This window comes from Camarhynchus parvulus, chromosome 2, assembly GCF_901933205.1.
Source record: "Camarhynchus parvulus chromosome 2, STF_HiC, whole genome shotgun sequence".
NCBI lineage: Eukaryota > Metazoa > Chordata > Aves > Passeriformes > Thraupidae > Camarhynchus > Camarhynchus parvulus.
Window position 1 is genome coordinate 3,043,245 of NC_044572.1, and position 23,507 is coordinate 3,066,751.

The 23,507-nt window shown below is 44.0% G+C and overlaps 1 protein-coding gene across 1 annotated transcript in view; it reads right to left on the reverse strand.

Annotated features, from left to right (window-relative positions):
• VIPR1 (vasoactive intestinal peptide receptor 1) overlaps nt 1-23,507 on the reverse strand; it is a 114,230-nt gene that overhangs the window by 63,089 nt on the left and 27,634 nt on the right. The window contains exon 2 of the mRNA XM_030971236.1: nt 7,532-7,628. Within this exon, the coding sequence (XP_030827096.1) occupies nt 7,532-7,628 (97 nt within the window). The remainder of the gene's footprint in view (nt 1-7,531; nt 7,629-23,507) is intronic.

Here is a 23,507-nt window from a genome sequence, read left to right on the forward strand (position 1 = left end):
CTGATAAATAAAAGGAAGCTTGACTTTGGTACTGATCCCACACAAGGGTCTGGGGTTTAAGGTTTTCAAGTCCCATGGCTGAATTTTCTACTGTTGTAGGAGAGGCCACCCTGTCAAGGAATGGAGGGGACTTGTCACATCTGGGAGTTGCCCAGTGCTGCTGGTCAGAGCAAGAATGAAGCTGAGAGACCCTTTGTATCACCTAGGCTGGAGTAATAGGAAAAAATTTAATTGAAAATTAATAAAAGATAATGTGGCAAAAAGTCAGGCAGGTTCTTTTGCCTTTAGAGAGACCACCAAGATCAAGCACATTTTAGACTGAGCTAAACTGGTTTTTTTGAGTATATTGATAGAGGTTTGATTGAGGGTTTGATTTAGCAGACCAGCAGCTGCCATTTAATGCCATTCCTGTTGTCCCAGGATTTTTTAAGAGGCTGATGAATGTGGTACAAGACTTATGAGAGCTCTACACAGCTCTGAAATGACAGAATCACAGAACTGTTGAGGTTGGGAAAGACCCCTAAGGTCACCAAATCCAACCACCAGCCCAGCACCACCACGCTCACCACTGATGCACGTCCTCAAGTGCCACATCCACAGATTTCCCCACCCTGCTTTCGGCACTTTCTGGAATTTTTGAGCTGGATCAGCCTTCTCCAGCACCTGGAAAGCTGCTGATAACAGGATTGTCCCACAAATCCCACTGACACCTCATCTGCTCCAAAGAGGGCTTGTGCAACAGGGAGGTGAGAATTCACTTGAACTTTTCCAAGCAAGGAACTATTAATTATTTCTTATCTTGCTGCACTATAAACAGATGGTGATGAATAAACAGGCTCCTAATTTAAACTTCATCAATGTTTTTTCCAGCTTGATTTTTAATTTCCATATGTTCCTTGCTTCTCCTCCCATCAAACTTGATTTGACTTCTTTAGGGGGGGACTGACAGAGACAGAGACCAGGCTCCAAATTTGGCTTTTTTAGACAGCCTCCACTGTGGAACAGCAAAAGCAATATTCAGAATTTAACCAGCATGGGCCATTTCCCACCTGGATTTTTTTTGCATGTCACAATGGTGATGATGATCTTGCAGAACTCATCTCTATCTCACAGGTGTGAGGCATGTGCAAGGTAGCAGATGTGAACAGGTATTGGGAGGGGGAATGCCACTATTTTTTCCTGTGTTTTCCATTTTTCAGGCTTTTTTTATTGGGTTTTGTTATGTTTCCAAGACAGATAGGCTTAGAGAGTGAACAAAAAAGTGCAGTGTTGAGGGACTAGGGGTATCAGGCCAGGTTGGATGGGGCTTGGAGCAATCTGGGATAGTGGAAGGTGTCCCTGACATGGAAGGAGGTTGGAAGGAGATGATCTTTAAGGTCCCTTCCAACCCAAAGCACTCCATGATTCTGTGATTCTACAAAGGCCGTGCTCCCTGCACAGCTCTTGGTCTCCAGAGCTGCTCATCCCACCCAGACTCAAGTCATGGTTCCTTATTCAGCTGTTATCCCTAAATAACTCTCCTGCTTCTGAAAGAGTATCTGATTGCAGAGCAAATTAATTAGCAATAATGGGATAAACAGATAATGAGCTGAGCCAGCCGACCTAGACCTGATTGATTTTCCTGCCTTTTTGAAAAAGAGATGGCTACTTTTTAAAATTTATTATCATTTAATTTGTGGGCTTCAGTTTAAGCTGAACTGTTTGTAAATTAAAACCGTGGAGAAGTGAAGCTTTCTCCAAAAAACAACAAAAACAAACAAACAAAAAAAAACCAAAACAGAAATACTCCTTTGCGCATGACATAAAAGAGGCAAGTGAAAGTGAGCAGGAAGCAGTGCAGAGGTGATTCCTGCCTTGCAGCCATCAGGAGCTCCACAGAGAGAGGGATTTTCCTCTGTCTGTGAGGCTGGGAAGGAAATCCTCTTCTTCCAACCCTTGGCAGAGCTTCCCTCCTGCTGCTCAGTGCATTGTCAGCTGAGCTGTCACTGTGCTGCACACATATATCCTGCAAAAAGCACCTGGTGACAAATCCCAGTTTTCAGTGAGGCTGGGATTGCATTCCTCCTTTCTGAAATACAGAATCATGGAATAGTTTGGGTTGAAAGGGACCTTTAAAGGTCATCTTGTTCCACCCCCTTGCCATGATTTCACCTGATCTGGCCAAATCCCCTCCAAGCCACTGAGCACCAGCACACAGATTTTCTGTGAAATGTGTTGGTTTTTTTTCCTACGCATTTGAGCTGCTCATTAAGATTTTAATATTTAAATATCCCCTCATTTTAAATATTTTGACAAAAGGCAAACAGGATTCATCACATCCTGAAAGAACTGCCTACACTTGGCCAGAACACACCAGAGATACGCAAAACCAAGTGAAAATCCCTCACCAAAAGTCATTCCCATGCCATGGCTGTGTGCCCATGGGAATCTGGTCTCTGTCTACCTATTCCTGATTTTAATGGCAAAGAACCCACTCCTGTGTTGAATCACATATTGCATTTGTGATAGACGAGTCATGCGATGACTGACTCTCACAATTAATAGACAAATATAATGTACATAAGTTAAGAAAAGTTTCTAGATTTATTTTTATGTTGTACCCCCTCATGTGGTTATCAAGGGACAGCTGGAGTTGGGACATCTGGGAGGGCTGGCTTGTCACTGTGAGACACCTGACCTCCAAATCAGGATTTGAGGAAGAGATCTCCACCACTGGACAGAGAAGAGGGGGTTGATGGACAGAACGTTGGGAGGGTTTAAAGGGTTAAAAAGGGAAAACCTCCATTGTGAGGGGGCTGAGCATATGGCGGGGAAAATCTTTTGCTCCCAGCGCTTTTTTCTTTATTCAGTTTTCTGTTGTATTTTTGATAAGGTTTAATAAACCTTCCTAAACTATGAAAAGTGAGCAGCTATTTCTCACACATTTGATGTCTTTGCCAGTTATTTCAGAACACCAGGGCAGGGGAGTGCAAGGCCAGTCCTGCTCACCAAATCCAGCCCTGTGCTGCAACACAACTGCACCCCACACACCCTTCCAGAAACTGGGCAAGCTCTGCCACCAAATCCATAAAACTCTCCTTCCTGCAGACCTGCAGAGAGGCTGCTGGGCGTCCTTTGATGGTTACAAACTTCCTTAAATGCCCAGACTTTGATCTTGGTGCTGTTTGGTTCTCCTCTGTACACACTGCCAGCTTCAACTGCGTTTCCCTGTGGATTTCCCCCTCGCTGCATCCTTTGCAGCCTTTCCTGTGCTGGAAAACTCTGGGAACCCAGGAAATTCCTCTGGCTGCCCTGGAGGACTCGAGCCCCTGCCCAGGGGGTTCAGAGACCTGGGCACAGAGCCCAAGACCCCTGTGCCTTTGATTGAGCCCTTGGAAAAAACAATTACCAACCTTTATATGAAGAATTACAAGCCATGAAAGTTTAAGTAGAATGATAGTGAATTTATCATGGGGTGAATAATAGATTTTTGGGGTTTTTAGAATGGGGGTTCAGGGGGCAAGATGGAGGAATTGGGGCGTGTCCAGCCTTTCTCCTCCTTCTTGGCCTCCATCTTCTGCTGTGATGTTGGCACTTTTAGATTGGTTTAGAGTAGAAGCTCACTGCCTAACACAGGTGATAGGTATTGGGAAGTAATTGTAAATATTGTACATGGGTAGTTTTTAGTATAAAAAGATAACACTGCCCCGGGAGCAGGCAGAGTGCCTCTGCTGTCCTGCTGAGCGGACCTCGGCTGGACAGGAGAAAGAATTTTATAGATAAGATACAATAAACAACCTTGAGACCAACAAATGAAGAGTTGTGACTCCTTCTTCAGCTGCTGGGAAAAGAGACTTTCTAACACAACTTGGGGTCACTCTGAGCAGTGAGAGACCCCGAGAGAAAACAAATTAAATAAACTTCTCCTCATCAGAGTTAGGCAATATTTAGTGAGCACTGGGCTGTAGAATCACAGAATCATCAGAATTGGAAGACACCTTTAAAATTATCAAGTCCAATTGTCAAACTTCCTAAAATATGGGTAAATCCACAGATAATGAATCATGCTCCTAAAAGGGAATAGATTTACATGGATCATCTCCTTCTAGCCCCTTGCCATGGGACAAGTATCCTAGGTATATCCCTTCCAGTATCCCAGGGTGCTCCAAGCCTCATCCAACATGGCTTTGGACACTTCCAGGGATGGCAGAAATTTAATCTGAAAAGAAACCAGGATTTCATGCATATTCAGCCCCTGTGAGGAAGGAGTGGGTGTTTGAAGACAAAAAAAAAAGAGGGTTAAGAAGGACATTGTTGTTTATCAGTGGAAATCCACCAGCTCAACCCCAGCCAGTGATCAACCTCAGCACCATCAAGTGCTCTCAACAAGTGACTAATCTGCCTGACACATCAAATTACAGCTGTGATTAAGCCCCTCTGATCAATACAATTGATAATGGCTCCTAAACAAAGCTTTCTTTCCAGAATATACCAAGACACTGTGTTTATTTCCACTCCTTTGATTAGAAAGGATAATAAAACACTCGTTAAACCTCAAGTGATTCTCCTTTTCCTGAAAAGCTGTGGGAAGTGCAGAAGGCAACACAACCACCTGGCCATAAATCAAAGCTGAACACGGCAGATCACAGGGAGTTTCAATTTTCCAGGAAAAACATGATTTTAACCCTGTTCCATCCCGCTGAACAGGAGGATGGAACTGGGTTAAAATCATGTTTTCCCTCTGAGTTTTACTAGGATTTCTCTTTCCAGCAACACTCCGATGAAAGTGTCATCACCTTCACAGGATCTCATATCATCACCTTCATGAGATTTCTCTCCAGCAAACTCCCCCCTTGCCCCCACCCATCAAAGTTCAAAGTTTGATTTTACAGCTCAGGCACATTTATTGAATTATGGGGCCCCACTCCAGAAAAAACACCTTCTTTGACTTGTGCTCACATGCTGTGAACACACTGAAGGGGAAACACATCCTGTGTAGGCACTTGGAAATTGTCTGTCCACACAGCACATGGCAGAGTTCTCACACACTCATCCACAGCACCCATTTAAGAGCCAACAATTCTGTTTTTTTCTGTTGCCTCCAGGGCAGTTGTGGCTGTCTGGATAATAAATTCAGGTATTTAGCTCCTAAATACCTGCTGATGCTTTGGGGTAAATGGATGCCAAATGCTTTCCACAAAGGAAGGGACCTGAAAATCATCTCCTTCCACCCCCCTTCCATGGGCAGGGACATCTTCCACTATTCCAGATTGTTCCAAGCTCCATCCAGCCTGGTCTTGGGCACTTCCAGGGATGGAGCAGCCATAGCTTCTCTGTGAGAGGAATGATGGATTTGTCTTTACAAACAAGATGTGGGGGTCTGCTGGTGGATAAAACCAGCACTGAGATACAAAAGAAACACTGGGAAGGATTCCACTGATTGAGGAATGGAAAAAGAGCTTTGCTTTTACAAATAAACTTTAGGTTTGCTGATAAACGAAGCTGGACATTGAAAGATGAAAGAAACAATGGGGAAGAAAAACGCCTAAATTCCATAAGAATTAAAAATTAAAAGGAAGGGTTGTACATTAGAGGGGAATCTCTGGTATCGGGCATATCAGAAAGTCTGAACCTCCCAAGTGCCTCAGCCTATGGGGAAAGAGAGAAGGGAAATGCAGCTGGGAAACTGGGATAAAAAGGAGGCTGCATCCTCCAAAACTGTGAGAGACCCCAGGGGAATGCCCCATGGCCTCTCCCTTTATTGGAATAAAGCCAAAAATGACTCCTCTGTCTCCTTTTTGGACATAAACCTCTGATGCTTGTGAATTAATTTTCCTGACATCTGGAAACCTGTGTCAGGCCTCACCACCCTCCCAGGAAAGAATTTCTTCCTAATACCCAATCTAAACCTGCTCTCTTTCAGTTTGAAGCCATTCCCCACTGTCCTGTCACTCCAGTTCCAGCACTGTGTCCATGGACAAAACCATTTTCCTGTGCTTAAATCTGCAATTTCTGAATCAATCCAATTCATCAGTAGTGACTGGTGGAAATGCAGATTTATCCCAATATTTCAGCATTCCATCAGGGAAAAAAACCTCCAAAGGATTTCTATATACTTGCTTTGGGCATTAATGACTTGCAATATGGCTGTGTGTCTTCAGAACTGGGAAAAATATTCCCAATAATTTAATTCTGTTGTTACAGAAAAAAAAAAAAAAGAAAGAAAGAAAAAAGAGCTGTTTTGGATTAAACTTTCCAACGAGAAAAATCATTTTGGAAAAGCAGAAAAAGTATCACCACTTCAACTATTTATTCTCCTTTTAATGTATTGCATTTAATTTAATTTCTTTAAATATCCATGAAAACGAAATTAAGCATTTAGCTGGCTTTCAGATGAAGGTTTTTATCCACCCTGAATTCTCCCTTTACTGGATTCCAGAAGAGCATTTCTTCAAAAGACTCCATTTAAATGTACAAGGACACTTGAAACAGCTTCCTAATCAAAGACAAGCATCCCTTAGTAGATAAAAGCAGGGGCCAAAAGCCTTCCTGGCATCCAGTGAAGCTCCTCCTGGGATCAGCTTGTCCCAGGATTCTGCTCCATCAGGGCAGACCTTCACTCTGTGGCCTGGCTGCAAACATTGCCAGTGGAGACTTTCCTCTTCCACTTTTCCCTCTTTTGGGAGGAGGGATGCAAATCTCAACCAGGATTTCAGATTCATCTTCCCAGCCTTTTCCATGTTTTTTGGATCCTGGCAGTCTCACCTGGATTCCTGCACACTTTTTACTGACAGACATGGGGCTGGTAACTTGAGAGAGGCATTTGGAGGGGGAGAGATCCAACTGGATGCCTTAATTTGGGGTTCTGACAGCTCTGCTGCAGAACAGAGTGGGGGGGGATGGGATGGGATGGGATGGGATGGGATGGGATGGGATGGGATGGGATGGGATGGGATGGGATGGGATGGGATGGGATGGGGCAGCACCAAAACCTTGCTCCTTTCCTGACCATTGGAGCAGGAAGAGGGTTAAGGAGACTGGAGACTCTTCCAGGGGGATTTCTCAGTGTGGTGAGTGCTCCATGAACAAGGAGAGGATCTCAGCTGCCTGTCCCAACTCCAGAAATACTTCACAGCCTTGGAGCACCATCTGCTCCACCATGAGGACAGGAGCAATTTTGGCACATCAATCAAAGGAGATGGTGGTCACAATGACTTCTCTTGAAGTTATCCAAGAAGAACTGGAAGAACTTCAGGCTTTCAGTTCTTAAGGAAAAACTGGAAAAATTCCAGTTCAAGGTGGTGGACAACTGTGATTAAACCCTCTGAAACACCTCAGCCAGGCATTCCCAGCCAGGAGCTGCAAGGGAACCTGCAGAGCTGCTGGAACTCTTGGCTGACTTTGGAAGCACCAATTTCTCTCCCTCCTGAAAAGCAACTGGAGGAGTCCTTTTTCCAGCAGCAGAAGGGCTGGGAAATAGCCAGGACAAGGCAGCTGTGAGGCTGAGGGCCCTGGATTTGCTGGCCAGGGAGGGACAGAAGCGTTGCCATACCTGAGGTCTGGTTGTCCCAGGTCAGCTCTGCCAGGCACTGGCTGCGCTCCTCCTCGATCTCCTGCATGATGCTGCACTCTGGCCGCGTGCTGGACGCCTGCAGGGAGGGCACAGAAGGAGACAGTGAGCAAAGCCCACACTCAGGGAGGCATTCCCAGGCATTCATGGCCTTGTGGGGCAAGCTGGAGCTCTCCAGGACCATTGCACACATGTGCACCCAGCCTTATTCTGTGTTCGCTCAAGAGGAGGGAGAGCAACCCAGAGCTGCTGAAAAAAATCAGCATTTCTCTCAATTTCCTTAGGAAAAAAACCCCACCACCTATTTTTTTCTGATGATCAGTATGATAATTCACTTGTGGGGAATTTTGGAAGGATTTGAGACGGGACCTCTGAATTGTTTTTGATGGTGCAGTTTATTTTCTTATTTTCTACATGGGCAGGAAGGGTGAGTTCAGCTCACATCTTCACAGCATGATTCAGAAGGTCACCAGACCCTTAGTTACAAGACCTTTTAAGGAGTTATTGACCAATAAAACACTGCCAACCAGGATATTTATGTTTTTGACCCAATCCTTAAATATTTAGTCTTATGGACACATGCTACAGTGTAAGCTTTCTTAGCTAATCATCTTATGACACACAAACCTATAGTACTACATTCTAAACTCCTTGTTTACATCTGTAACTACTTTTGTTCCTTTCTATATCTTAAACTCTAAAGCTCTAAACTTTCCTTTACTTACTTAATGTAATCTGTAACTTTAAACTACAAATCCACATTCTCGTTTCTAGCACCTCAGTTTTGAAGCCTTTTCCAAGGTCTCAGATCAAATCCTGGGTTTAATTCTAAGCTTTGGCTTACAAGCCCAAAGTTCTGAGAGTTCCTCGCATTTTGGACTCCAACAGATGAGGAGCAATTCTGCTGCTCTATGCTCTGGAAACCCTGCCTGGCTAACCAGCACCACCAGCTATGTAGGGCAGGGCAGATTTAATATTTATGCCAGGAGCAGTGGGACCTGTGCTTCGTGGTTTATTCCCTGGCTCTCACACTAATTCAAAGCACAACAAACCCCAAATCAAATAAGAACAGAATCTCTGATGCAGATTAGGAGATCAAGGAGCTAAAAAGGAGGAAATTCCCAGTGAAAAGGCTTTTCCCCCTCAAGTGGTTTCTCGCCAGTCAGCCCTAATCTAGTTGTGTTTGTAATACAACAATGGCCATAAATGTTCAGGTAATTAATTGTGGACTCCTCACAACGTGCAATTCATGAACTTCCTCAATCATAAAATGTGAAAATGGTGATTTTTTTACTCCAAAAAAAGGAACTCACACATATCTCAGGGTCCTCTTATCACCAACACACTCTAAGCTTGGAGGGGACACCTTGACCATTGCCATGGCCAGAAACTCAGGCTGCTCCCAACCCAAAGGGCATTCAACAGGGAGAAAAATGGATCTGGAGAAAAATGGAGATGGATTTTCAGAAATCCAGCTGCAAAGAGGTGGAGAGAAGGGAATGATGTCAAGAGAGCCAAGCCTTGGCTTGAGTTCATGCTGTCCCTGTTAAATGTAATGTGGGAAAAAACATCAGTGGGGTGAACTTCAGGAACAGATCATGAGGACACAGGAGAAGTGATTGATTCACTGCTCCCTCTTGAGGGTTTTGGGTTAACCATGTATTTTAACCAGAAATAGGCAGAGAAAATAAATTAAGAAAACAAAAATAATTTCCTGTCTCGTTTCAAAATGCATTGAGTTATTGCTCTGTTGATATATTTGCCATTCAAGGTTTTAAGACAAAAAAAGTCCAGCAATCCTTTGAAGGAACAATTGTTTGATGTAGATTTGGGTTAGGATTATAAAATAATTTAACACACTAAATTAATCTCACCATTTCCTATTAACCTATCCTGCTCTCTTCCCTGTTTCATGCCATGCCTGGTTTAGATTTTAATTTCCTTTAGGTTGGGAGTGGGCCTTGATTAGTAGTGTATAAACAAATAATTGTGGTTTTCTAGTCAAATTAAAAATAAATAAAAATACAAACACCAGAAGAAGGGGAATCATTTGGAGTTGTCTTCGTTCCCAAATATTTCTTTTCCCCAAAGGGAAACAGATCTTTGGAAATTTCATCTTGGCTCATCTGAAAAACCATAGAGTTATTTTGTTTTGATTTACAGTTCTTCTTGCCATTTTATTTTAACCTTAAAAAAGCACGAGGGGAAGCGTGAGAGATTTGCAGAACACTTGCTGGAAAAAGAAAGATTGAAATGTTTTCAAAACATTCTGACTTTTTCAAGGGGAAGTTTTAACTCTCTGGACTTAAACATTTGCCAAATTCATCTCACATCTATAAATACGTCTGATTTTCACTTTATAAATTAATTAATTCATACTACTCTAACTTTGATCAGGGCTGGCAAAGCACTCTGTAATCCTACAATAGATCTGAATTTTTTTTAGGCTGTAGATTTTACACCAAGCCCATTAGCAAGTACTTCACTGCCACTTCTTCCCTTCACCAAAATCTCATGCCTGAGTTGGATAATTGTATATTCACCTCAAGGGTCCAATATTTACTTCTGAGTAACCGGTTTTATCACCTTTAAAAAACAAATGAGGCTCTGTTTTGAAAAGTGGGCTTGTGACAGGCTCAGGTGAATTTGATTATGCATAGAATCTTTAAAATCGCATTTTTTGCCATACAATCCAAAAGAAAATATATCTATATTAGGCAAAACTCTGAAAAAAGTGTCCAGCAGCTAAACACCAAAATACAGAAGAACTTGGATTTGTGGTGCTGGTGCTGACTTCTTGTGAGCCTTTAGGGAAGGTGGGTGCTCACAACAACCCCAAGCTAAACTGCAGGTCGAGGGCAGAGGGGCTGGAAAAGGTCCTGGGGGTGCTGGTGACAGCAGCTGAACATGAGCCCAAGTGTGCCCAGGTGGGCAGGAAGGGCAGTGGCGCTTGGATTGGATCAGGAATTGGACCAGAGTGAGGACTGTCCCCTGTGCTGGGCACTGGTGAGGCCACACCTCCAACCCTGGGGTCAGTTTTGGGCTCCTCATGACAAGAAGGACATTGAGGGGCTAGAGCGAGTCCAGGGAAGGGAATGGAGATGGGGAAGGATCTGAAGCACCAGGAGAGGCTGAGGGAGCTCAGGCTGGGGAAAAGGAGGCTCAGGGGGGACCTTGTGGCTCTGCACAGCTCCTGACAGGAGGGGACAGCCAGGTGTGGCTCTGCTCCCGCTAACAAGTGACAGGACAAGAGGGAACAACCTCAATTAGCACCAGGGGATGTTTAGCTTGGATATTAGGGACAATTTCTTCACTGAAAGGGTTAACCCTGGTACAGGCTGCCCAGGGCAGTGGTTGAGTCACCATCCTCTGGAGATACTTAAAAGCCATGTAGATGTGGCCCTTGGGGACATGAGCGAGTGGTGGCCTTGGCAGTGCTGGGCTAATGACTCCTCTTGATGATCTTGGAGATCTTCCCCAACCTTAATGATTTTATGATCCCATAAAGAAAGAGTGGGATGTATCTCAGCTTCTCTGTCAGTGGGACACATCACCCTCAGTTTTAGCTGAGTCAGAGCTCTATGTTTAGTCTGACCTGATTTTTTTACCATTCCTCCAAGTCCACAGAGAGCAAGCAAACCCCAGGTCTGAAGGCTTTCATCCCACTCCACTGCCTGTGCTTGGATGGCTTCAAACTTAAACACCCAGCACTCAGCTGGAAAAGGTCAGTGATGTGTGAATTTAATGTCCACAGACCTTTAATTCAATCAAGGTCAACAAACAGATTCACACTGGAGGACTTGGAGCTTATGGTTCATTTTGCACATTAACTAAAGGAGTAAATAAATAACTCTATCACTCCTCCTTCCTCCTCCTCAGTGATAACAGCAATAACCCTCACATGTCACAGCAGTCACTGATACAGGCTGACAAAGGCCGATGGAATGAAAAATAACACAAAAATATCAAAGTTTTGGGCACCATTAGGAAACAAAGTGTGGGGTTTTTTGCTGGGGGCATCATCAGGGAACAAGATCTGCCTTAATTCCCCCCAGGTGACAAAATGCTCATGTGGTTTAAAAGAGCCCTGAAGAGCTGTCAGTCCTGCCTGGCAAAGGGGATATCCCCTGGAGGACGGGCTAAGTAATTATCTTTCTTTGGTCTATTCCTCCTGGAAAAGTTAAATTAGACTTTATAGACAGCTTTGTACCAACTCACTTTACTAATTCTCCATTTCCAGGCTGTTTATTACTATGTTGTGTTGTTCTGTTTGGGTTTTTTCCTATGGAAAAGGCAGAGATTTTGGGCTTTGGCCTCTTTCACAGCAGTGGGCAACTGGCCACACAGACAAAGGGCTGGGGAGCATACAAGTTCCCTTTTCCCATCCAAAAAGTAAATATAAATCAAAAAACACAACAAACTCTGGTTAGCTCATGTTAACATCAGAGGGTGAGCTGTAATCCAGTTTCTTGGGAATATCCATTATGGGTGAGGCTGAAATGTGGTAACCAACCCCTCAAATCCCTCCTGGCATGCCCCAAACACCCTGTAAAGGTGTGGTGGGCTTGTCAGGGGTTTTCCCACCCTGATCCCTGAGCAGAAAGATAAAGGGAATGTTTTTCTGGATGTGATTTCCTGCAGCCCTGAGCTCTGCAGCAACTCTCACATAACAAGGAGTTGTAACCAAAGTCTTTATTAATGAGAGTTTTCCTTCCCAACAGATCCCAGGAATTGTTAGAGGATTACTGTGCAGTCTGCTGCTGCTGCAAATAAAGCCTTTGTGTACACTCCTTAATTAAATACAATTCCAAAGATTGCCAAGACTTGGAGGAGTTGCAGAAATGTTTAGTCTCATCTGCAGGGCCAGAATATCCAGGGGACACGTGGCAGCTCCTCGGAGACAGGTGGGAGTCACAGGAGAAGTGCTGTGAGCTCAGTGTGCCCCTTTCTCCTGATCCCAGGTGTGGGGAGTGGATTTGTAGGGAATTCTCCAAGCCTGGCAGAAGGCTCACACAGTGTGTGCATCTGTGTGCAAACCTTGAGATCAGAAATACTGATTTAGAAATACCATAGAATAAGACAGTGTTGAGAGAGAAAAACTACAAACTAGTTTCAAAAGATAACCTTACAAATAAGACTGGATACTTTGGAGAAATAGAACTATAAAAGATGCGCTGTAGTAAGACCCACAAAGAGTAATTTTAGATGCTTGGCTTTAAAGCATTTACAACATGGTGTGGCTAAAGCTGATAGGCCAAGAAACACTTATAACATATTGTAATTAAATAATAGTTAGCTTCTAATTATAATAATGTAAATTATAACATCTGTATTGACTCACCCTTCACATAAAACTAAGAAAAATTTAAAACATCTCAATTATTCCATCTCTAAAGCAAAAAAAAAAAAAAAAAAAAAAAAAAATTTAAAAAATCCAACACCCAGGATGTTCCTGGGCTCACCTGGAGCTCACCAGTTGGAGACTCCAGAGTTGAGAACCAGGGTGACCACAAAGATAACAGGATTTCAGGTCAAACCAAGGAGGAGTGGAACTGAGAAGTTTCAGATGATGAAATCCCAACCCTCACCCATTTCTGTTCAGCTCAGTGGAAGTGGACACGGGTTCACTTCCAGCTAAGTGACAATTTCTCCCCATCCCCACCTTCCCAGAACTTCTGTGAAAATAGGAATGCAAAAAGAGCAAGTTGCCTTCCTTGAGTTTCTGTAACTTGACTTCAGTCACTGCTCGAGATGGAGATGAAGTTTCTTAACCCTTTCTCATGTGAACCACAAAGGAAAGGAAAGATTTTAGCAGGCAGGTCTTATTCAAGCATCAGAAATAAAACCTCCCCCTGCCTTTCATCCATACTCTTTATTTGTAGGAACACAGGACTGAAGGGACTTCTCTCAAAACAACCCTGGCTTTGATTTCTTCCCTAACTTCATTCAGCTCTGTCCTAAAACTAGATTTTCAGATCCTTTTTTGGTTTTGGGTTTTTTTTTTCCTTTTAGACATTCTCAGGAAAATACAGCTTTATTCCTAAAACCCCTCTGAGTCAGCCAAAAAATACAGTGTAAAAGGGCAAGAATGAGAAAAGGAAGACACCAAGGATTTTTTTCCTATAGTGATGAGTGACACAATTTCCAACAATAAGTCTGTCAAAAGCTGCAAAATCTCCAATGGCCCGGGGAAAATAAATTTTTTAAAAGGGAGTATTTATGAAGTATTATAATTGTTTGCTCTTCTGAAGGACCTTTGTGTAAGAATCCAAAAACATGTTACAAATGTCACGAAGTAAATTTCAAATATCAGTAATATAGACAGAATGGGAGATAAATCCAAGTTTAAAACACCCCAAACCTCCTATGTGCCCTTTGTAGGATCAATCCAAGAGGATTTGCAAACCCAGGGATTTTTAAACAGAGAAAAGTTATTTTCTCTTGTGTTATAAATAAATTTCTCTGTGACCCACCAGCAGTGAGGGACCATGGGCAGCAGCACATGTCCCTGGAAGACTTTCCCAAATAAAAGAGGCCCAGGCAAATTCCCAAATCTCCTGAGTCCCACTTAGCTGCTCAAACCACTGCACTTCATCTTCCTGCCAAACATAATCCTGCCAATGGCAGATCCATCATCTGACAAGGAAGGCAGATGTCTTTTCCCAGCTCATCCAAGCAGGCCCTGTCAAACAAAGGCAACTTGGCCAAATCCATCCAGCAGCTTGGAGGCTCAGAGCCTCCTTTTAGTCAGATTCTCCCATTTCTGTGGAAGATTTCAGGGAAAAAGGAGTGTTCTGCAAAGGGCTTGGAGAGCCCCAGGGAAAGGGAAGCTGAGCAGCTGTGTTCCTTAACTCCTTAGGGACAAGCTTGCAAATGCCTCTGCTGGGAAAAAGAGATGAGTTGGGGTTTTTAAGGAAGAAGAGAATGTCGCAGACATCTTTTATGAAAAATCCTTTCCTTAGGATTTTTCCTCCTGAGAAGCTGAGAGGCCTCAAGAACAAAATGTAAACATTGATTATCTGCTGCTGTGGAATGCAACAGGTGCATCTGTGATTGGTCTCATGTGGTTGTTTCTAATTAATGGCCAATCACAGCCCAGCTGGCTCAGACAGAGAGTCCGAGCCACAAACCTTTGTTATCATTCCTTCCTGTTCTGTTCTTAGCTAATCGTCTGATAAAATCCTTCCTTCTATTCTTTTAGCATAGTTTTAATGTAATATATATCATAAAATAATAAATCAGCCTTCTGAAACATGGAGTCAGATCCTCGTCTCTTCTCTCAGCCTGAGATCCCTGTGAACACTGTCACAAAGAGAACCCTGCAAATTCAGTTATGACACACAACCAAAAGAGAGGCAGCACCTGAGTGAATTAAAACGAGCAGGAGACAGCTCTGATGGGTGGGTAAGAACCTTCTGCTCGTTGAATTACCAGCTGGAGTAGCCAAGGATGAGTTTCCTCTCCAGGAAGCTCAGAGTGAGGATCTGAATCCAGGCTGGAATAGAGGAATAGAGAGATGCTGCAACACTGGGATCAGCAGTGCTTAGATCTGTAATTAAAGTGCTGCAATATCCCTCATGGATGAGGGAAAATAAGAGAGGAACAACAATAATTATCCCAAAAAGAGTAGGGACAGAAAGGAGGAAAAGAAGCGGGCTCCACTACCTGGAGTGCAAATTATCTTGTACTTTTCCCTGAACTACCGATCATTGACTACTTTTAATTTATTTCCTTTTCCCTTTGGGTTGAGGGAAGTCTGTTCTTTTTAATGAAAATGTTCCAAAATTTATTCATAAAACTATTTAAACCTTCTGGATGAAATTCATCTCCAAAGCATCTGCTCAATTACAGGAACAGCAGGAAGACAAAAGAAAATGCAGATCCAGACCTGCTTGACCCCCAGGGCTTCAGGAACAGGATTTGGGGATCTCTGGGAAAAAATCATGTGTTTGTTATGTAAACATCTACATCTATCTTCACACTGATTGTCCTTCCTCACTTGAAGAGAGAAGCAGGAGCTTTCAGGGCAGGAGTCACTCCAAACTGAAGGAACTGTCTAAAATAGGCAAAAGAAAACTGTACTGCTCCATCCAGGGAGCCTGAGGCTGGGTGGGTGGGTGGCTACTCTGCCAATATCTGAAGTTATATGAGCCAAACCCCACAGACCTGGGCTCATCTATACAAAATCATTCCCCTCCAGACAGCCCCATCCTCCCCAAGTGTGATGGTGTTCACAGGGGTCTTAGGATGAGGGAAGAGACGAGGATCTGACTCCATGTTTCAGAAGGCTGATTTATTATTTTATGATATATATTACATTAAAACTATGCTAAAAGAATAGAAGGAAGGATTTCATCAGAAGGTTAGCTAAGAATAGAATAGGAAGGAATGATAACAAAGGTTTGTGGCTCGGCTCTCTGTCCGAGCCAGCTGACTGTGATTGGCCATTAATTAGAAACAACCACATGAGACCAATCACAGATCCACCTGCTGCATTCCACAGCAGCAGATAACCACTGTTTACATTTTGTTCTTGAGGCCTCTCAGCTTCTCAGGAGGAAAAATCCTAAGGAAAGGATTTTTCATAAAAGATGTCTGCGACACCCCAGTGTTCTCCAAGAGCCTGTGGAGATGGTACCTGGCAGAATCCCTATAAAGGAGTTAAGTGAATACTTGTGAGTGCTCTAATTTGTTCACAGGCTGGGTTTTTACTCCAAGATACAATAACTCTGACATGCTGCTGTTCAGGAAAGGCCCCAGGCTCCAGCAGAATGTGCAGGTAAGCTGTTAATGCTGTCCTGAATTTCTGCTCATCCAGCCCTGAGTCATCTCCTGAGCAGCCACCTCTTCACTGCTGTGCACAGGAGAAACGTTTCCTAATTCAGAAGGGACTGAAAAACCTCAGATGCCAATTCCTGACAGTCTCCATCCATCCATCCATCCATCCATCCATCCATCCATCCATCCATCCATCCATCCATCCATCCATCCATCCATCCATCCATCCATCCATCCATCCATCCATCCATCCATCCATCCATCCCTGATTCTTCCCCTGGGCAACCCCAGAGTGCCCCCACTGTAGCCATGATATTTTATGAGAAATCCTTTCCTTAGGATTTTTTCTCCTGAGAAGCTGAGAGGCCTCAGGAACAAAATGTAAACATTGATTATCTGCTGCTGTAGAATGCAACAGGTGCATCTTTGATTGGTGTCATGTGGTTGTTTCTAATTAATGGCCAATCACAGTCAGCTGGCTTGGACTCTCTGTTCGAGGCACAAGCCTTTGTTATTCATTCTTGCTTTTCTATTCTTAGCCAGCCTTCTGATGAAATCCTTTCTTCTATTCTTTTAGTATAGTTTTAATGTAATATATATCATAAAATAATAAATCAGCCTTCTGAAACATGGAGTCAGATCTTCGTCTCTTCCCTCATCCTTGGGCCCCTGTGAGCACTGTCACACCCCCACCCAGCCCTGCCTGCTCTCCACTCCTGTCCATTCCAGCTGTGCCACCTGAGTCTTGTTTTCCTCCTGAACCCAACCTTAATGCCACCCTCCAGCAGGTCCACCTGCTATGACATTCAGCCCTGGAGCTGAACTCGGATCTGGCCAGCTTCCCCAGAGAGCTGGGAGGCTTTTTTGGGTGGGGTATTGCAGGGGGGATCCCAAATGCAGAGGAGCTGAGTCTGGCAGGTTGTTCAGAAGAATCCTTAACCCGGCAGGTGGGAGGTCAGTGCAGAGCCTGGCACAAAATTAGAGCTTGATCTGAACCACAGTGAAGTCCCTGAGGTTTTCTCTTCTCTCCTCTTCCCTTCCCCAGACCTCTCCCACTGCCTGGGATTGGTGCACACACATCTCATCCACAAAACCTCTGGAAAACAGGACCCCAGAGGCCTCCTGCAAGGCTGGATATTGGGGATCCCTTATAACCAGGGAGCTGGACAGAGCAAACTGGGCATTCTCCAGCTGTCAGAAAAGCTGCAGTGGCTTGGTTTGAGGAAGAGCAGTTGTGGTCACAAACAGGCAGCTCCTGTAAAGTTTTAGGGGAAGTGAAAGCCCTGAGGTTGTCTAGAAATCCAGTGTGAACCCAGTGTGACCACACCAGCAGGAAAGGAAGGGCTGGGGTGACAGACACCAGGCTTGCCCTGCGTTCCTGCTGGAAACCCTCAGAGCTGGAATAAGAACCAGCTCCACCTGGAGCTCTGGGGCTGTTTGGAGAGGAGGCAAATCCTGTCCACAGCTTCTCACTGTTTATTTCTTTTTCTTGCACTCATTTAAGGACAGCAAAGGGAAATGTTACAGACCAGCTTTAAACTGAAACAGAGTGGGTTTTGATTGGACATTAGGAAGGAAATGATTCCCTGGGGAGTCCCTGGCACAGGTTGTCCGGGGAATTTGTGGCTGCCCCATCCCTGGAAGTGTCCAAGGCCAGGTTGGATGGGGCTTGGAGCAGCCTGGGACAGTGGAAGGTTTAGTGTCAGTATCTCATCCTGGAGAAAGAAACAAGAAATAGAGAAAACAAGAAAATGGGAATGCATAAAATAATCCTTCCTATTGGCTGTGTTATCCAGCAGTCACCACAGTGCCCTTCCAGAACACAGTTTGGGATAAGTTTTTAATCTCCTTGGCTATCAGCACCTTCCACATCTTTTATCAAACCAACCTAAGAGAAATTCCAGGATGATTTTACTATTTGTACATCACTTCCATTCTAAGCTGGTGGCCCTAAACAGGGCTTGTTTGTGCCACTATTCAGAGCTTTCTATGAAAATCCAGGTAAGATCCTGGAACAATCCATAAGCACATCTCATTTCAAAGAACTCACTCTCAGAGGGCTGCTTCCCCACAAAGGGGAGCACAAAAACCACAAAGGTGTTGGCACAAGAGGAGTTTGGCTCATTCAGACATTGGGCAAAAAAAGGAATGTTCCCTCTTTCAAATGGAGCAGAAGAGGCTCAGTCAAGGCTCTGGATGAGTACATTACTCATGGCTTTATAAAGCATTTTTGCTAGAGCCCTCTAGTGAATGGTTCCTCACAGATGGTCTGAAGCATCCAGGTGTGCCTTCCAGGAAGGAGGGCATGCTGGGATGAGCTCTCAGCCTCAGGACAAAGGAAAAAGTCATTGTTCCTAAAAATGAGGGAGTCAAGAGTGCTCCAGAGGTTTGGAGCCACTCCAGGCTCAAGACCTTCTCTGACAAAAATCTGGACAGGGCCACCTCTCCTCCCTTGGCTGGGGAGGGTGGGAAACAAAAAGGCCAAGTCATTTCTAAAATGAGTGAAGCAGAGCAAGGTTACGACAACTACAGGGAGCAATGCTGCCACTGGGAAAAAAAAAAGACTCAAAAAAGTGGGGAAAACCATGCAGAGAGGAAGTGAAAATTTCCTGACCTAAGGAATGTTCCTCAAAATGAGGGAGTCAAGAGTGCCCCAGAGGTTTGGAGCCACTCCAAGCTCCAGAGCTCCTCTGACAAAAATCTGGACAGGGCCACCTCTCCTCTCTTGGCTGAGGAGGGTGGGAAACAAAAAGGACAAATCATTTGTGAAGCAGAGTGAGGTTAGGACAACTACAGGGAGCAATGCTGCCATGGGGAAAAAGGATTCAGAAAAATGGGGAAAACCACACAGAGAGCAAGTGAAGAGATCCTGACCTAAGCCAGCACAGGATGGACACATGGACAGAGCTGAATCAGAAGAACAGAACATGCTGGAGGGCACTGATTGCCCAGGGGTCTCCTAGAGGAAAGTTTCTAATTACATTTAAGTTTGTCAGCTTTGAGTAAAGACATTTTTGATAACCCTCCTGTGCCCAATGGCCAGTGCACGTAGAGGACATCATGTGTCTGAGCAATTGCTGAAGAGGGACATTCTCACCAGGACTTAGCAGCCTGATTACAGATTTTAGGAGGAATTTAACAGTCCTGGAGGAGTAAACAATAAACAAAACTATCAGCACTCCCCCTGCACAGTGAGGGTCAGTATGAAGACATGGGAATAATTCAAAATGTGGTTCTACTCCTGACGCCTGAAAAGGGAATTAAAGCCACAGGTTGGACAGGTTATAACACGAGCCTAAGAGCCTGAAAAGGTGACAAATGGGACATGACACACAGGACATGACACACACTCGCCCACACTGTCTAAACCAGGCATGCACACAGCACTTCCACCTGAGGAGAGCTCTGACATCTCCCCAGGAGCCTGAGGGCCACATTTAATTCTTCTGACAGCTCCCACCATCTTCCTGCTCACAGAGGTGCTGTGACAGGGCTGCATCTCTGCCATCAACACTTCTGAGCACACAGCTGAGTGCCAGGTGGGACAGGTGATCCCAGTGCAGGGCCAGATGATGGAAATATCCACATTCCAAACCCAAACAACCCCAGCAGCTTCCATGTTTTAAACACAGAATCCTGGAATGGTTTGGGTTGGGAGGCACCTTGGAGATCATCTCATCCCAACCCTCTGCCATGGGCAGGACACCTTCCACTACCCCAGGCTGGTCCAAGTCTCATCCAACCTGACCTTGGACATTCCCATGGTGAGGCTTGACCAGGGAAGTGATTTCCAATAGTTTTAAAGAAGAAATTATCAAACCCTCTTGCTTCCTGCAGGGATTCACCACGCCAGCCTGGCTGTTGGGTGAGAGCTTTGCTGCCCATCCATCCCCAAACACAACCAACTTCCAGCACCCCCAAACTGTGCACCAGCCCGTGGTTAACCTGATGCTCAGGAAGATGATTAATTCTGCTTTATTCCCCCAGGCATTTCCTTTTGTAATTCCTTGCCTGCTAACAGCACAGATGGGGGAGAGAGATTAGAGGGAAGATGTTTCTGCTTTGTCTGGTTAAAAGGGAAAATGTAGAAGAGCACAAATGACACAGAAAATCAGTGCTTTGATGACAAAACCAAATCTTAGTGGTACACCAGACCTCTCTCAGGTGATGCCACTGATCCCAGTGTTTTACAAAAGGTAGTGTCTTTAATGTCTTTTGACAAGTGGAGAAACCAAAGCAGAAAACCCCAAAACAAAACAAAACAAAAAAAACCCCACATAAAACCAACCAGAAAAACCCCAACAAAACAACCCCAAACTCAAAAGAACATAAGGAAACCCCAAGCCACAAAAACCCCAAGCCACAAAAACCCCACCCAAAACCCCACAATAAAACTGTCAGTTGGCCTCTCTGCCTCCAAAAACTCCTTCCTTATAGAAAAAAAAATAGATAAAGCAGTAACAAACCCCCTCTACATACTTCACACTCTCTGAATGTCTCTAAAAGATCTTTCCATGTGCCAGTGTACATTGATATCCACATCTGTCAGAGATATGAAATACTGAAATGTTCTCCTCAAAATACCCTGGTCTGCCAGCAAAGAGTCAACAGAAAAAGGGAGAATTTGTGTGGAAAAAGGAGTGGGAAAGAAAATAATTGGGTCCTTCTTCCATGGGAACAAGGGAAAGACTTCAAATCTCAATTTAAGAATATTGGATATGAGGAAAACAACAGATTAGGCAATTAGGAAGGTAAAACCTGAGATGGGCATCAGTGATCAGGACACCTGGGAAGAGGATCTTGGAAAGAAAACAATGTTTAGAGCAGCAGGAGGAGCAGAAAACCTCTGAGCATTGCTAGAAGTCTCAGCTCTGGCTGTCAGGATCAACTCAGCTGAGCAGAAAATGCCTTTGAGCAACAGAGCTAAAAAGAGAACAACAGGAAAAGAAACCAAATGAGATTACTATGCAAAGAGCTGAAATTCAAGAGAAAGCCAAATATAGCACCAAGAAAAGGAGAACTCACAGGGAGCCCCACCCCAGCTTCTGTTCACTGGCTTCTCCAAAGAACCGGAGGTGAAAATAGAGTTTTACTAAAGCAAACTGGAATAGTTACACATGAAAATGATTGAGCTTGAATAATTGAGAAAAACAACAGGGCTGGGTGTGAAGGGGTTTGGAAACTGATGTGAGGGGGAAGCCACTCAGACAGGAAAAACGTGCTCAGATGGGATGGTAGGAGTGGCACCATCTGGCTGAAAGTCAACAAATGTAAAGCTTTTTTATATGTAGGAAGGAGAGGGGGGAAAAAAGACCCAGACAGCTCCCAGTAGGTTAATCTGGGTTAAATACACAGGACTTTTGAACAGGACTTGAAAGGAAGAGTGATGGAAAGTGGCAGCAAATGGAGATGGGGACAAAATAGAAAATGTGGTTTATTGAGAGTAAATCATGGCAAGGTAACTTATAAGGTTGTTTTATAATGTAATTGGTTGGTTTTGGTTTTTTTTTGAGGGGGGAGAGATGAAAGTCAGTGCATTAAAACTTTCTGAACCTTGGTAAAAAGTCTGATTTTGTGCTAAAAGGAATAACTGCCATAACAACGGGCACAAGGATTAATAAAACTGGGAGGAAACTAAAGGAGATGGCCCAGTGAGGCTGTGAACTCCTCATCCCTGGACGTGCCCAAGGCCAGGCTGGATGGGGTTTGGAGCAACCTGGGATGGGGGAAGGTGTCCCTGCCATGGGTGGAATGAGCTCTTTTTTAATCTCTTGTGCGCACACACCTGAAAATGGCCAATCCAGATCTGCCTAAGACTCAAGATGGGGCAAATATCCTAAAAAAGGGACAGAGAGGGGTAATTTAAAGGATGCTGTTGGTGCCTTTGGAGTAATCAGCCCTTCACAGCCACCTCCTCCTTGCTTTAGCAGCCCCTACCTGCCTGGCACCTTTTCCACCAGGAGTTGGATCTTTCCTGGTTCTACCCCAGCATCCCTTGGTCCCATCAAATCAGGACAGCAACAACACTTGACAGCTTCCCCAGAAACTGCAACTCCTGCAGCAGGGCTACAGTTTCCTGACTGGAAAGAGAAGGGGGAAAAAAGTAAAGTAAAATTAAAATTTAAAAAAAAAATGATAACTAAATTTAACTTTGGTTCTAAGGAAGAAAGCATGAAACTAAGGCAAAAACATTTTTCTAGGATAAAAATAAAAAGTTAGGATAAAAAATAATAATAAAACAAATAAAAAAAAAGCTCATCTAAACTTAGGGAGACAGAAAGCAAATGTAATCAATCACAACCAGCAAGAGCCTAAACAATAAGATTTCTTCCCAAGGATATCTATTTAATGTGGAAAAAAGGGTTTAAATTCCAGGGACTGAACTCTCTAATGAGACAAATGAGGATTAGAAGCAAAGCTTTGCTTGGAGATGGTTTAACACTGCCAGAAGAGCCTCTCTGGAGTGTCTCTCCCAAATAATTTGGGGTGTGCTTGTACTGCAGGTCCAAGGAAGAACCTGATGGTTGGAGTTATGCAGGTGGTAAAATTAAATTTCACAGAGGCAAACAGGTGAGCTCCAGAGGTCCCTTCCAAACCCAGCTGACCTGGGTCTGCATGAAAGTGATGTTGAATTTGCCAAGAGTAAAGGAAGAAGGTGTAATTCTTGGGATTTTTATTTTAACCATCAGAAAAAAAAAAAACAACAAAGATTAGGACAGTCCATAAGAGCCTGACTATTTTATTCCTGCTTAAAAGTAAGAAATCCCAGAAATGGTTTCTAGAGCCTTTTTCTCCATACTTTATCAGAGTCCCCATAGAGCCTAACCCATTCCTGGGCTCCCCTCTGCTGACCATTAAAAAGACTTGACCTATATTCTGAAACTCTAAATTTCTGTGGCTGCAACCTGAGATTTGTAGTTCTACCCTACCAAATCTATGGTTCTGACCAGACTGGTTATGGAACTTTTTTTTCTTCCTGCTTTCTGTTTGCAGAAGTTTAATCAAGTTGTGGGTTGTCCCTGTTTCATTTTCTAGAATAAACATCCCCAATACTTTAATTTTTTTTTCCTTCAACAGCATTTTTCAGACCTTTTATCATTTTCCTGGCCCTGCCTGGACTCCAGTTTCAAGTGTTTTTACTCCAGAACAGATACACGTGCTCCAGTTTAAAGTCTGTCAG